Raw genomic sequence first — 13,581 nt, 5'->3', positions numbered from 1 at the left:
CAGTTGTCCTTTAGAAAGTGTTTTATTTTATAACTAAATACGAGGGTGTTTTGTTTGTTCGGTTGGCCTTGGAGACCCTGAGGTTTTAAAGCTTCCCTGTGTTTTGCTGTCTCCTGTAATTTAACCACTGCTAATTGCAAAATAAATAATATTTTGCTACTGACATCATCTGTTTAGGTAACTGACTTTTGTGTTACACCCAGTGCCAGAATTGAACTTTAGTGGTCTTGAGGGCAGGGGTTGTTACATTTATAAATATCATAAAATAGATATAAGTATAATAAATAATATAAAAAAAGTGCTAAATACAATAATATCATAGCGGGAAGTCAGGATGTATTATCATAATTTTTTATTTTTCTCAGTCCAAAGAAAATGGCAACACTCTAAGGTGGCTCTATAGTTTGTGAGCAGCATAAAAAGTAGATCAAATGAGTTTTTGGACCAGTTAAGGTTTTGCCTCAGGTCTGCCTTTGAACCCTGCAAAGGGAAAAGGGGCCATCTGATGAAGAAAAGCACGTCCCTACCTTGACATAAATAACTACAAGGAGACTTATTTTGTTTGGCAGCTGACACTCATGTGAAGAGTTACTTTTATACAGACTGGCACTTCTGCCAAAAGAAATTCTGCAGTCTATACTGCTGCAGTTTGAAGGGTACACATATACAGGAAAAACTAGGAACACACTATCAAGTCTAAATAGAGATTAAAGAAAAACATTTAGAAGGTTTAAAAATCCATCTGGGTGGCGGTTAGGAATCCATAGAAAATTATGAACTTGCTTCCAGTGACACTATTGGGACTAACATATGGAGTTTAAAAGGAGAGAAAAATAAATAAATTAATATTTTTGTATTTTAATTTCCCTATTTATTTATCTCATGGCTTCTGCACAGCAAACCTATCATAAAATTATTCAAACTGGCCAAGAGCCAGAATAGGAGAGCTTCTTATTAAGCCACAGCTCTTCTTAATGAGAACAGGTAGATCTGTCTCTTAGCAGCAGTGATTTTTTTTTCTTCTTTCTTTTCTCATATTTCCAGACCCCATACTAAAAAAGTAACGCTGAACCCATCTCTGTCTACTTTTTTTTTGTGTCTATCTCATTGCAACACACATAACACTTTATGGTTGTTCAGAGGGCCAACATAATCTCAGACAAAGGTCACCTGGACTTTTGATTTCAGTCGTTTGAGGGTCGGCTAAGAAATTATTTTCAGGTCAGAGAAAATAGGAAGAGTAGGAGGGGAAAGAAGAGACCAAAATGAAATATTTTTTCCCCTTTTCTTCTTTGTTTGCTTGAGAGTGATTTACTACAAAAATGTTGTGATTGCTAAAAACAAATTATGTTTTATCAAATAGAACAGCAGAGAATCATTTTACCAGACTCAATCAGCTTTCAAAGGATTATCGGCTTGTTAAGTGTCATCTATTAATCATTGTCCTTCGTAGCTAAATATCTTAAAAACAGAAATGCTTTGTCTGAAATGCTCGGCGCTTTCTCCCTTGCCATATTCAGCAACTGGTGGCATCCTTATGTAGCTGTTCTCTGTGCAGTGAGATAGATCAGAGGCTGTCTCTTCACCGCCACCCAGATGGATGGTTAATTGTAAGGGGAGCTCGGCTCACAGCTAACAATTAGACCTGAATGAAGATTGATGGGAGTGGGGGCTGGGAAGGAAGGTAAGACTTGTGTGGTGAGGGGACAAAAAAAAAAGGGATAGGAGTGAGATGAAGAGGAGGCAGGAAAATGCTGGCGGACTAATGCTGCACATCCTCCCCTCCATAATTCCTCCTCCCTTTCGTCCCATCTGTCCTTTCGTCATTTCAATAAAGTGAAAGGCAATCTAAAAATTGCTTTCCGATTTAGCTCTCAGTTGAACCTTTCCTTATTCTCAGAAATGACCTCAGGAAGAACAAATTTTCTGGAAACATATCCACTTGTTGGAGAGATGTAGGGAGAAAACGACATTTCTGTTATGGTAAATGACTAGTGGCACTTGCAAATGGTTAGTTTAATGACAGGGAAGGTTGTATGTCATTTAGGTTATTGAGCATTAAAAAAACACTACATGTTCTGCCGAGGGCAGTAATGGGGTGTTGAAGACTATGCCATGCCTGAGTGATTCATGGTACCGGAGGGGCTTTAAGAACCACAGCTGTCATTAGGAGTAAAAAAGCAGACAATGAAATTACAAGGGCTCCATCATATTTAGAGGTTAGCAGAGACTCCTGTATGTAAACTCCAAAAAATAAATAAATTAATAAAAAATAAAACATACTGTATATATATCGGATTTAGGTTATGCAACATTTAGATGGATGAGATGGACTCATTCTAAAAAGGTAAGAACTAATGTCAAAAAGGTCAGGACAATCTAATTCAGTTTCTATTAATTTCATTATCAACATGAGAAGAGATCCAATAATTCAAATGGTTTTAATTAGCAGGTTAATTGTCCTAATTTAGTGAGTTTTTATAAAGCATTAACAGATTCCTCAGTGTGCCTGCATAAGTTGATTTTGTTTCACTCTGTATTGTGTCATGAAAATGGATCTCAGAATTAAAGTTGAATCCCATTATGCTGCAAGAGGACTACCTGGAGTAAAAGCATCAGTCACAGTTTTAAATGATAGCAGAAAATATTGGACTTTTTTTTTTTGAACAGCCACAAAAACATAACCTTCCACAAAAGAAACAGGAGAGATAATATATTATGTAATATTAATAAGCTTAAAAAAAGGTTGAGTTCAATAGATTATCAATTACTTTTACAGGTTACCTAATTGGGTAAAAAGACATTGTTTAGAAATAAGTTTTACAAATCTGGAGATTAAAATATCTGTACTGATTCCACAAAGCTTGTTTAACTACAGGACAACAGAATGAATGGAGCACAACTAATAGGTCTAAGAAATGGTATGTAATGAGTACTGGGAAGACCTAACAATGTTGGAAAAATTAAAAGAATAATCATATTTATAAACATTCCATCATCAATAGCAATAATAAGTCTTTTGAAGCAATAAGGTGTAACATTATCCTGAAAGTGGTCATAAGGTATTTCAGTCATAATGCCATGAAAGGGAGGATGACAATCCACTGGATATCCTGGTGCTTGAGGCAAATCATTGACCTCACCAAAGGCAAGCCAAATATGCTTATAAGTGCCTCCAAAATGCCATTTGATGCTGGTTAATGATATATAGGTCTATGATATATAGGTCTATGATACAGTTGATGATGATAACGTCTTATTGTCCTAGAAATAAACCAACACAAACAAAAGTTACTTTTCTGCAAAAGAGGAGAGTGGAAACAGACAGAGAATGACACTCCCTGAATGTCTGTGGTCAACTCTGCCAGGACCTCTCCGTCCCCTGCCTTTATTATCGGACTTCACAGAGACATCCGGGAGGTGGGGGGTTACACATACAAAAAGGGGGCTGTAGGTTTATTGCTGGTGTTGATCACTCACCTGCAACTGCATAAGTGGACAAGGCCCAACCCTTCCCTTTCTGGGAGACATTTGCTTTGCCCGTTTGAAGTTAAAACAACACAACATTCCTAGCAGGCCAAATGCCTGTAACTTAGTACAAATGAAATGATGACATTTACATTTTTCTAACAGTCTACAGCACTGTGCTACAGTGGTTCATTGGTGTGGGAGTCTTGTGATATGCCAGTGTCTTGAGACACTGCTCAACACTGCAGCTCAGAAAAAAATAACACGGGAAGGCGATACAGCTGGGGTCGAGACTGAGGTTGTAGAAAGCAAGGTGGATGCAAACACAGCTACTGTGCTGCACAGATGCAATCCTCCATCAGATGCAGATGGGGATGTTTTTTTTTCACTCAGCAGATGCATATGCACACATTAACAGGCCTACAGACATAAACTTTCAGCCAGCACCTCATCTGGGTGATATCTATTTCAGGAAAGAACACAACATCAGGACATGCATTGCCTCCAGCTCTATCCCATGTCTACTCTGCCTCCTCTGCTTACCCCTTCCCTCTGGCCTTTCTTGTACATCTCCTTCTCCTCTCTTTTATCTCCATCTAATTCTTCGTATCTCATTTCAACCTGCTTTCCATCTAGAGAATACCCTCTACTGGCCAATCCTACTCTTCTTTCCGGAACAGTTGGCTCTGTTACAGAGCCTTGTGGAGTCTTGTTCAGCAGACAAGGTTATGCTTAGTTAAGACCCAGGCAGTGGTCAGGTCACAGTTGCAGGACTTTAAACAGATTTAAACTGCAACCAGAGAACATGTCCAGAGATGGATGGCATTAATCACAGGAAAGGTAAAAGAAAAATGAGAGCGAAAAGGTGGTGGTGGTGGGGGGGGTGCAGCAGTGGATGGAAGCAGAGGAGCTTGGATTAGGGAAGAAGAGGAGCTGGTGTAAAATACATAGCTTTTAAAAGCTGTGAATGGCAGTGATGAGAGAGAGAGAGATGGACTCTGAAAATATGTGTCCGGGTATGCATGTCTGCCAAGTGCGAGCAAACACACTATCCATCTAGGGTGAACAAAAACTGTCAGGCCTGCCTTCAAACCATGATTACCAGCTCAGTTTTGTATGAGAGCCAGCTGATGCCACTATACTTGGTTTGGCTGCAACAAAAAGTGATTTTGTAAAAGATTTAAAGGCACAATTATATACCAGAGGGAGGACAGATTCATGATATCTCTCTCTCTCAACCAAAATGTTATAAATTTTATGAAATAATGCATCTTTATGTACAGTAGAACCAGATATTTACAGATATTGCAAAGTATTTGTTAGAATCGTAATGAAACTACTATCAAAATTGTTTGTTCTCCACAAGCTACCCCTTTGGCACATACTTACATTTCCACGTCTATAAAAATTACATTTTAGATACATAGAATCTGTAAATAATGAGATACACATTTGTCCTAGGTTAGGCTTTAGATTATCCTTTTTAACATACAGCCATACATTATGTATACTGAAAGAAGTTAGAAGATTGATACAAAAATCTGAAAAGAGGGTCCCCGTATGGTGAGGAAAGAGAAAAATGGGAAACAAAGCAGCTGTTTCCTTAAGTTGAGACATATCAGTTGAGGTATTTTAAAGATCTAATGACTGCCTCTGGAAAGCCTCACAACTTACTTGAGGGATTACATCTCTAAGCTAGCCCAGGGACACGTCAACTGTCCTTAGAGAAAGAGAGACATTTTTTTTTTCAGATGTCTTTTTTTTACTATTAGAGAAGGTTGTGGGGGTTATGCGGTGTCAACGCTAACCTGATAATAGGTCTTAGGCTTAAAAACAGATCGATGATGAATTATAGTACATTTTGCATGGATTTTTCTCAGCACTGTTGTCTATTTTAATAACTGAAATTAACTTGTGTGAAAGATTTTTGTAGCTTAGGCATCAATGTCTGTAGAGCTTGGATAATGAATAGCAAATTTTATTTTGCTTCTGGTTGTTTGAGACACCTGGTGAAGGGATACTAGGAGCAGAGGAGAATAATTACATTCCAGTGTTATTTGCACTCCGAAGCTGGACCTGAGCCTGTGAAAAACCATCATTTTAGCTGTCTACTGAACGTCACTGAATGCACAGCACAAATAAAACAAAATTAAATTAACAACTATTTTGAATTGATGAAATGTTCCAGATCACAAGTAAAATCAGTTTTACTGAAATGCTGTGGTTCTTAGGTGGCAGCCCAAAAAAATAAAACCAAGAAAGTCCCATAAAACAACCAAACGAAGGCCCAGATTTATAATAAAATATGGAGATATTAAGAGATTTTGTTCATATTTGGGGTTCAGTCCTTTTTTAACCGTCCTTTGAAGGCAGAGGGAGTAACTGGTCTACAGGTGCACCATGATGTTAAAATATGTAGTTTTACAACTGCAAAGACTGGTGTTTCCAGGTGCCATGTTTATATTTTTGTCATCCTGTCAAATTTTGGGCAACTAAATCTTGTATAGAAAGACATAGCAGGATAAAGGGATGGGACAGCAGACATCAAAATGTTTCAGAAATCAAAGCAGACAACTCAATAGCAAAAGAATTTCGCATTTGACCAAAATGAACCCCAGAAAATATGATGATGTTTTAGGTTTCAATTAAGTCTTTATTTTTAGCTGCAGGCACTTGCTGACACAAGTGGCACTACTAAATCTAACAGCAGCCTTTCCGTGTATTTTTTAGACTGCTCCTAAAATGATAAAGACAAAGCTATATTCTCTTATACAGGCCACCTTTCTGTGGCTAAAAAAATATAGTTTTTATTCCTTTAGTTTTGCTTGTTAAAGGTATTCACAATAAAATAGCAAAGATGTCTTGGACTTTTTTTCCATTTTCAAGACAAAAATATCTCCCTACAACTGTTCACTGCCAGCAGGGTAACACAAAATGCTGTAATTGTGTGCTTATCTCTAGTAATTGGACAAATATAGAAAATACATTAACAGATGTGTTTGAAACATTTATTAGTAGTATCACAAATTGCTTTGAATAGTTTATCTTATTGTCCAATGTTGGGGTTACAACTAAACAAAATTAAAATCAGAATATTATCTTGAGCAAGCTGCACCATGTAATCTGAAGTGGTTGCTTTACTCCTTAATCTAGGAATTATTTACGTTTCCGTGGTGATACGAGACCCAAAGTTGACTTGTAACAACAGTGGACAGGATCAGACACCTCTTTAATTTTTAATGTGACCTGAACCATGTTGAGTTTCTTTGATGTAGAAAGATACCCGAGTCCTCCCCTGGCCTGGAAAGATGCAGGTCCACCCGTCAGAAGAGAAATAAAACTGTGTTCACCTGTACCTTCTGCGCCCGCCGCTTGTCTGCTCTCTGGTTCTGGTGATAGATGCGGCTAAAGTTGGACACGATGACAGGGACAGGAAGGGCAATTACCAGCACACCACTCAGAGAGCAGATTGAGCCGAAGATTTTCCCTGCAATAGTCTTTGGGACCATGTCTCCATATCTGAGAGATGTAAGAGAAAACAAAAAACACATTTAGTAAAAATCTTGCAAAGGAGACATGCATGGCTTACTAAATAAATAATTAACATTTTTCTGGAAACCAGTCTCCCTTTATCTTACTTTGATCTTCCTTTCTGGCTACGTTTGCTGTATTCATTAATCCTTATCAGAATAAAACCTGACCTGTTGACTGCATCTCCTCTACTTCAAAATAAAAAAAAAAATCTTTTCCATCACAAAATGACACAGTTAAGTTTACTGACTCACTCACTGAGATCTGATACTATTAACCTTTATAGAGGAGGAGGAGGACACCGTGAATGCCCGGGATATTTCCCAAAAGACATTTATTCCAATTATGTCTAAAATATTTGCAAGTCGAAAGCAATTCTTTTGCTTGTGCTCAAAGATAGACAACTCAATACCTATCTTACAGTTTTTCATTTCCCAAAGGGAAAGGCTTGTGGTGCTGACACAACAGTGAACAAGACAAAAGAGGAGAAATCCAAAAGCCAAGAAAGCACCAGTTAACTTAGAAAAACAACTTATTTCTAACAGTACTCATTTCTTATTCATGAGAATAAGAAAAGTTTTTTGTTCTCCTAGGCAGAAGTTCAACTGAATACATTAGAGCAAACTTAAGTAATTTAAAAATAATCGTGCAACAACTCTAATTATGTAAAGAATTATCATCAAAAAGATAAATGTTTAACTTCACAAAAACTGAGAGGAAAAACAATTCCCAACCACAGCAAATGACTTCCTTTCATCACTGTTTCTGTCATAGTTTTACCATGAAAAAGCCTGGGGCAAAGTACATGTGAAGCACATGTTGACACCCTCAAATAACTATTTTCTCTTGAACACACAGGAGGATTGAGAGAATGATTCATTGAAACACTTTGGCCTTAGAGACACATTGTAAGTAAAAGTTGCTGAGGCAAAGTGATGAAGACAGCAGCAGCTTGTTGCACAGGAATCTGGCTCCACAGTGTCTTTTCACATTATCTGTGGCAGAAATGAACGTAAAGTGTCAGAAACAGGGAAAACTGCATGATATTGTATTCCCATCGAGCCAAAGACTGCATCACAGATATGTTCCGTTAAGCAGAAGTTACAGTAAGCTCCTCTAGGGCTCATGTAATCATAGCTTCAGTCTTCAGTGTGGCACAAGATTACTGGTTTAACAGAGTTGCAGTGACGACTGTTACACATAACACACATATGAATGAAAACAGCAAAGCACCTTTATTGTTATAAAGATAATCGGAGATCCCAACATTTTTCTGCCATTCTCTTCTTTTCAGAACAAAAATATCTCTAAAGAATGGGGTGCCGACTTTGCTTTTGAAATCTTCCAAAAACTCCTGGAGTTGGATGGATATAAAACTACCGCCTTAAACATTCTGAAGTTGAAGTAGCTTTCCTAAATGCATTAATGACTTTGACAACTTAGGGTACGAAAATGTGGCATCAAATGCCAAGAATCAGCAGTGGGTTCCAGTTAATCTTAGTGGAAGGTTGCCTGTCATTAATGTTTTTTATTTTTTGCCAAACAAGGCATTTGTTATAAGGCAAAAACTAACAGATACCTTTATTCAAATATCTAATAGAGATTTTATTCTTCATTAAGAATGGTTTGACAGTATAATCTGTTAATTTTTAATTGTGTTAATTTTGTTTCATTAATGTTGTATATGCATTCTTAGAAGTCTACTAGTCTGGACGACTGGTTTAAATGTTGAAATTGCACTAATTCAGTGTTTAGGTTTGTAAGATTTGTATAGCATATTTGAGTAGTGACTATATGACCAGATCTGTGTTGGATGTGGGTATATAAAATACTTTGTATTTGTTGTTTGTTCATATCAACCTTATCTTTTTTTTGGTACAATTCTAATGCAGCACAACATATTTCATTTTTATTATTAATGCTATATTTGTACATGCTTTGTTTTATTTAAATAGAGGCATACATAATCTTTACACCACTGCTCAAAAGTTGTTTTGAGCATGTTTACGTGAATTCAAATATTCTTGTTCTTACATATGAATATATTTCTGTAACAAATGTTGAAACTCTAACTTTCAGAGGCTTGTATTTTTTTTTAATCACATGTGTGTACAATTCCAGTTAGAGGGCTGCTCACTGGCACAGTGGGTAGCACTGCTGTCTTGCAGCAAGAAGGTTCTGGGTTCAATTCTGGCCTGGGGTATTTCTGCATGGAGTTTGCATGTTCTTCCTGTGCATGCATTGTTGTTTGTCTCTTTGTTGCCTTAAAAGTTAGAGAAACATACTGTGTGTACTTAATTTGTTTAAATAAATCTAACTTACAACTTGGATGTAATTAAGTAAAAATCTTCTTAATATTTTCACAACTGTTATGTCTTATGGAAAGCATTAAATTTTACTTAAATCATTTGCGTGCAAACACAATATATTTTTTAATGTAAATCTTATGAGTTGTTTTTTTGGCAGCTTGATATAAAAGTACATCATTTAACAAAACACTTCTATAGCTGATAGAATAAGATCAAATACTGCAATTTGTAATATCTACAGGCTAAATATGGTTTATCAGTGATACAGCTTAAGTCTTATTTCTGGGAACTTAAGTATTTTTAACCTAGTAATTTAGAGAACAACAATGACCTTATTAAATTGACCTTATTATAGTTCTTATAATATCGTTAAAACTTGAACTTTCCTTACCATCTTCTCTTGAAATCATGTAATTAATTTCTACAGAATCATTTTCTCAGTCCTCTTATCGGCATAATTGCCATTTACAGACATATTCACAGGAACATCAGCAGCAAAGTACAGAGTGGTATTTGGCAGTGTCCTCCGGATGCATTAGGTCCATTATAGGTCCCTCAAGACTTGGCAGAGTGCAGATCTACTCAATCAGTTAGCTACTGCTGCAGGACGTGAAAGCATGGGCACGCTAATACACCTTCATGCGCACAGGGAGCTGCAAGTCTTTTAAAGGCAGCAAACCTTCTGCAACTACATCTAAAAATAGCCAGGTTTAAATAGTGTGTTTAACAATAGTACTCAAACAGAAAACAGATGAGATTTAACAACAGAAAAAAGTGCATGTCACTACTTATAAAGTACTGGCAGGTCAAATATTTCAAAAAACTTGTAACTTAAATGACAAAAATGAAATTAAACTGGTACACTTTCACAAACCCCCCAGTGTAAATCTGATTATTTAAGGACTTGGCAACTTTAATCTGTTCTGGAGCTTGTGCCGTTTTGTAATTTAATGAGGCACTTCTGTCACTGTTTTTTTGGAGAAAGTAAAAACGTGGAATGGTCATACACACAGCCACAAATAAACAAAAAATGAAAGGGAAAAACAAAACACACATGGACACCCCTACACACAGAAAAACTCATTTAGCTTTATTTTGGTAAAGGAGATACACAAAAGATGAAACGTAATGCTCATTAGTCACAGTTTCCAGCATAAAAACAAGCCCAATATATGGTTCTTCTTTGGAGGGTGTTTTCCTCTGCATCAACAAAGCAAAATCCCTGCCCACACACAAAGAGCCATTGGTCTGCAGTCATAACTTACAGCATATTTACAAAGAACATTCATTCTCCCTTCCAACCACTTTAACTGCCTTTCCACCCAAATTAGGCTTTAACAATCCCATCAGTGGTAAAAGGTCCTATCACTACACATCATTTTATCTCCACCCCTCTTCAGAAGATGTTTCCATTAGGAGGAATGAATAGCTAATCATATTCATCTGCAAGCTTTCTTTAATGGGATCCTATCAGAGGATCTCATGGAGGCCCCTCTCTGCTAATACTACAGTCAATTTGCTGCTCCCATTTAGTCAAGCTGGTCTGTCTCTGATGATACCATCTTTGAGTCATTGTGGCACAGAAAAAAGCTGGGATTGCATACAGTGGAAAGAAGACAAACCCCACACTAAGTAGTGTAGGGCTGCAGATACTGTATGTGTAAGCATGCAATTGATAAGTTACATGAGATTTGCTCTGCTTTGAAGGCAGATGCAGCTACTGAGGTAGAAGTTAATGTTTTGCACAGATGAAGAACATGGATAAATAGAGGGAGGGCAGGGAGATTTTCTCAGCAGATGTTGAACATCAGAAGTTGTATTTTTTTAAACGAATTCTCCATCTGTCTGCCTTCAAACATGAACAGCTTTCTTTTTAATCCAACCATCGCATTAGAGAGTGCATCTGCAAATGCACGTTTTTATTTGCAAATCCTGCACACAAACACTGAGGTTAGTTAGAGGGGTCAATGCTTGGTCAGCAATGTTACTTTCTATCATGAGAGTGCCATGTCTCTGCAAGGTATAATGTCTCAAATGGATAGCTGCTGTGAGATAACTGCACGGAACAAAGTGCAGCTGTGATGGTGTGTGATGAATGGGTTCAACATAAACACATACAGCTTGTGATTATTTGGTGCTTAAGATAACAGGCAATCTACGTCTTATTGTAGAGAGTAGCATGATTTATTGTTTACCTTTACCGAATCGATAAGATGAATTCATCAAACCTAACCAATGGTAAAAAACATCTTCATAACAGGACCCTGCCTTTCTTTGTGAATCTTAACTTTTTCTGTGTGCTTCATGAACACGCTATCGGGCTAATTCTTTATGAAGAAGGAATTCTGTGAAATAGGGGTTAGATGAGAGAGAGCGCAAAAAGAGACAGATGACTGAAATGTCGAGTGTTTACAAATGGATCTCTTTTCACAGAACAACCCCCACATAGCTCCTTTGCAGGCTTAATGTGGTATCTCCAGATATAGCCAAGCTGTTGGTATTTCTGCCACAGACCCCTTATAATGGCTTAGCCACTGGAGCACTAGCATTACATGAAAGGGGAGACGCACTTGGTTATTATATTTTTCGGAAGAAGACCTGATAAAAATAGCAACAAAAAAAAACACTGTAGAGGTTAAAACCATATAACACAGAGCTACTTTGATGGTGGGGTGTATTCCATCCAACCAGCAACCCATTTTCTCCCAATTACTCCGTCAGGGTTGTGGTGGGGCCAGTACCTATCTACGACAGTCTATTAGAGAGAGGCGGGGTAAAATTTTGACAGGTCGCCAGTCATGTTTTTGGACTGTGGGATGAAGCCGGGGTACCCGGAGAGAACCCACGCATGCACAGGGAGAGCATACAAAACTCCATGCAGAAAGACCCCAGGGCGGGATTCGAAACCATAACCTTGTTGCTGCAAGGCAACACTGCTACAAACGGCACCAACATGCAGCCCAAGAGGACTCCTCAATGGAAAAAATATTTAGCATTCCTTTTTGAAAATCATAAAAATGGAAACATTAGACATTGATTAGAATGCCCACAGTCTTTGTTTTTACTGCCTGCCCCCACACAAGCAACATTTTGATATATGCTAACACACTCCCAGCTCTATATTTACTTAACATTTGGCGCTGGGCCCATTTGAAAGATTTTCCTTACTAAAATACAGACAAATGCCAAGTCATTTATTTATGAATGACAGGAGTGCACCCAGCAGCTTAGGGTGTCCTTTTCTGATGCATTTATACATTTGTTTTACCATGTGAGAATAACTTATGCTATGGTTCGCACTATGAATCATAGATTCACAAATTACCCCAGGTATCAAAAAAAAATCCATAAAAGAAAAGTATTTTTTTCAGTCTTTTTACAGAGTATACAGGCAGTTTAAGCACCATGGACAGCTACTGTTGCCCTTAATATACATCTAGATTAAATTAGACAATTCATTTTTTTGATTCATTTACGGATGATCTATTTTACTAATTCTTTTAAAAAATTTGTGTATAAGAGTGTATGCATTCTATACTTGCTTGAGGCTCCTTCTGTACTTCTGCATGAATTACTTCACCAATCCAGCGTGACATGAAGGTGATTGGCCTGTGGCACTCCCGGGGTGTTAATAAGGAAGCCTATTGCTTTAACAGCGGTTTTCAGCTCGACTAGATAGTTGGGCCTGGCTTCCATTTCCCTATTTTTCGACAGGTTTCTTTGCCTGCCAGTAAACTACAGTGTCGGCCATTAGACCAAATATTGCTACATTTAGCAATATTTAATCTGCTCTGCTCCAAAGCCAAGCAGTTGAATATGTAATCCAATTTCATTAAGGTATTCAGTACCATAACAATAGTTAAGGGTATTTAGAAAGTAAGCTGCTACATATTCACTAAAAGGCCAAACCATGAGTAACCCCATGCATACAACATAAACAATGAGGCCTAGCAGATTTATAGTTGTGGTGGAGTCCCCTTTTCTAGCAGGACATGTGTCATGGGTGAGTATAGATTGTCTCTTTTTGCTTTACCAAAGACAAATATTGCTGTGCCTTTAACCTTCTATATTCCTGTCTGACATTTCATGGACAGTCAGTCAAATGGAAGAAACTCAGAGAACTTATGGCTCTTCACAGATGGGCCAAACATCTATAATCACCTCGACAAATGTCACCAGAGAAAAGAAAGAAATGAGGAGGTGGAGGAACAACAGGTACTGAGACAGAAGGCCAAACAACATGTATTGTGAGGGTATAGAGAGAAAAAGATTA

At 37.6% G+C, this 13,581-nt stretch overlaps 1 protein-coding gene across 2 annotated transcripts in view; it reads right to left on the bottom strand.

Annotated features, from left to right (window-relative positions):
- LOC119784335 (potassium voltage-gated channel subfamily D member 3-like) overlaps window positions 1–13,581 on the bottom strand; it is a 145,820-nt gene that overhangs the window by 20,010 nt on the left and 112,229 nt on the right. For both annotated transcript variants that reach the window (XM_038286329.1, XM_038286330.1), the window contains exon 3: window positions 6,819–6,987. In XM_038286329.1, coding sequence (XP_038142257.1) covers window positions 6,819–6,987 — 169 coding nt within the window. The remainder of the gene's footprint in view (window positions 1–6,818; window positions 6,988–13,581) is intronic.

Source organism: Cyprinodon tularosa, unplaced genomic scaffold (genome assembly GCF_016077235.1).
Source record: "Cyprinodon tularosa strain WSP-4 unplaced genomic scaffold, ASM1607723v1 ctg223, whole genome shotgun sequence".
NCBI classification, from domain to species: domain Eukaryota; kingdom Metazoa; phylum Chordata; class Actinopteri; order Cyprinodontiformes; family Cyprinodontidae; genus Cyprinodon; species Cyprinodon tularosa.
This window is presented reverse-complemented; position numbering and strand designations above follow the sequence as displayed.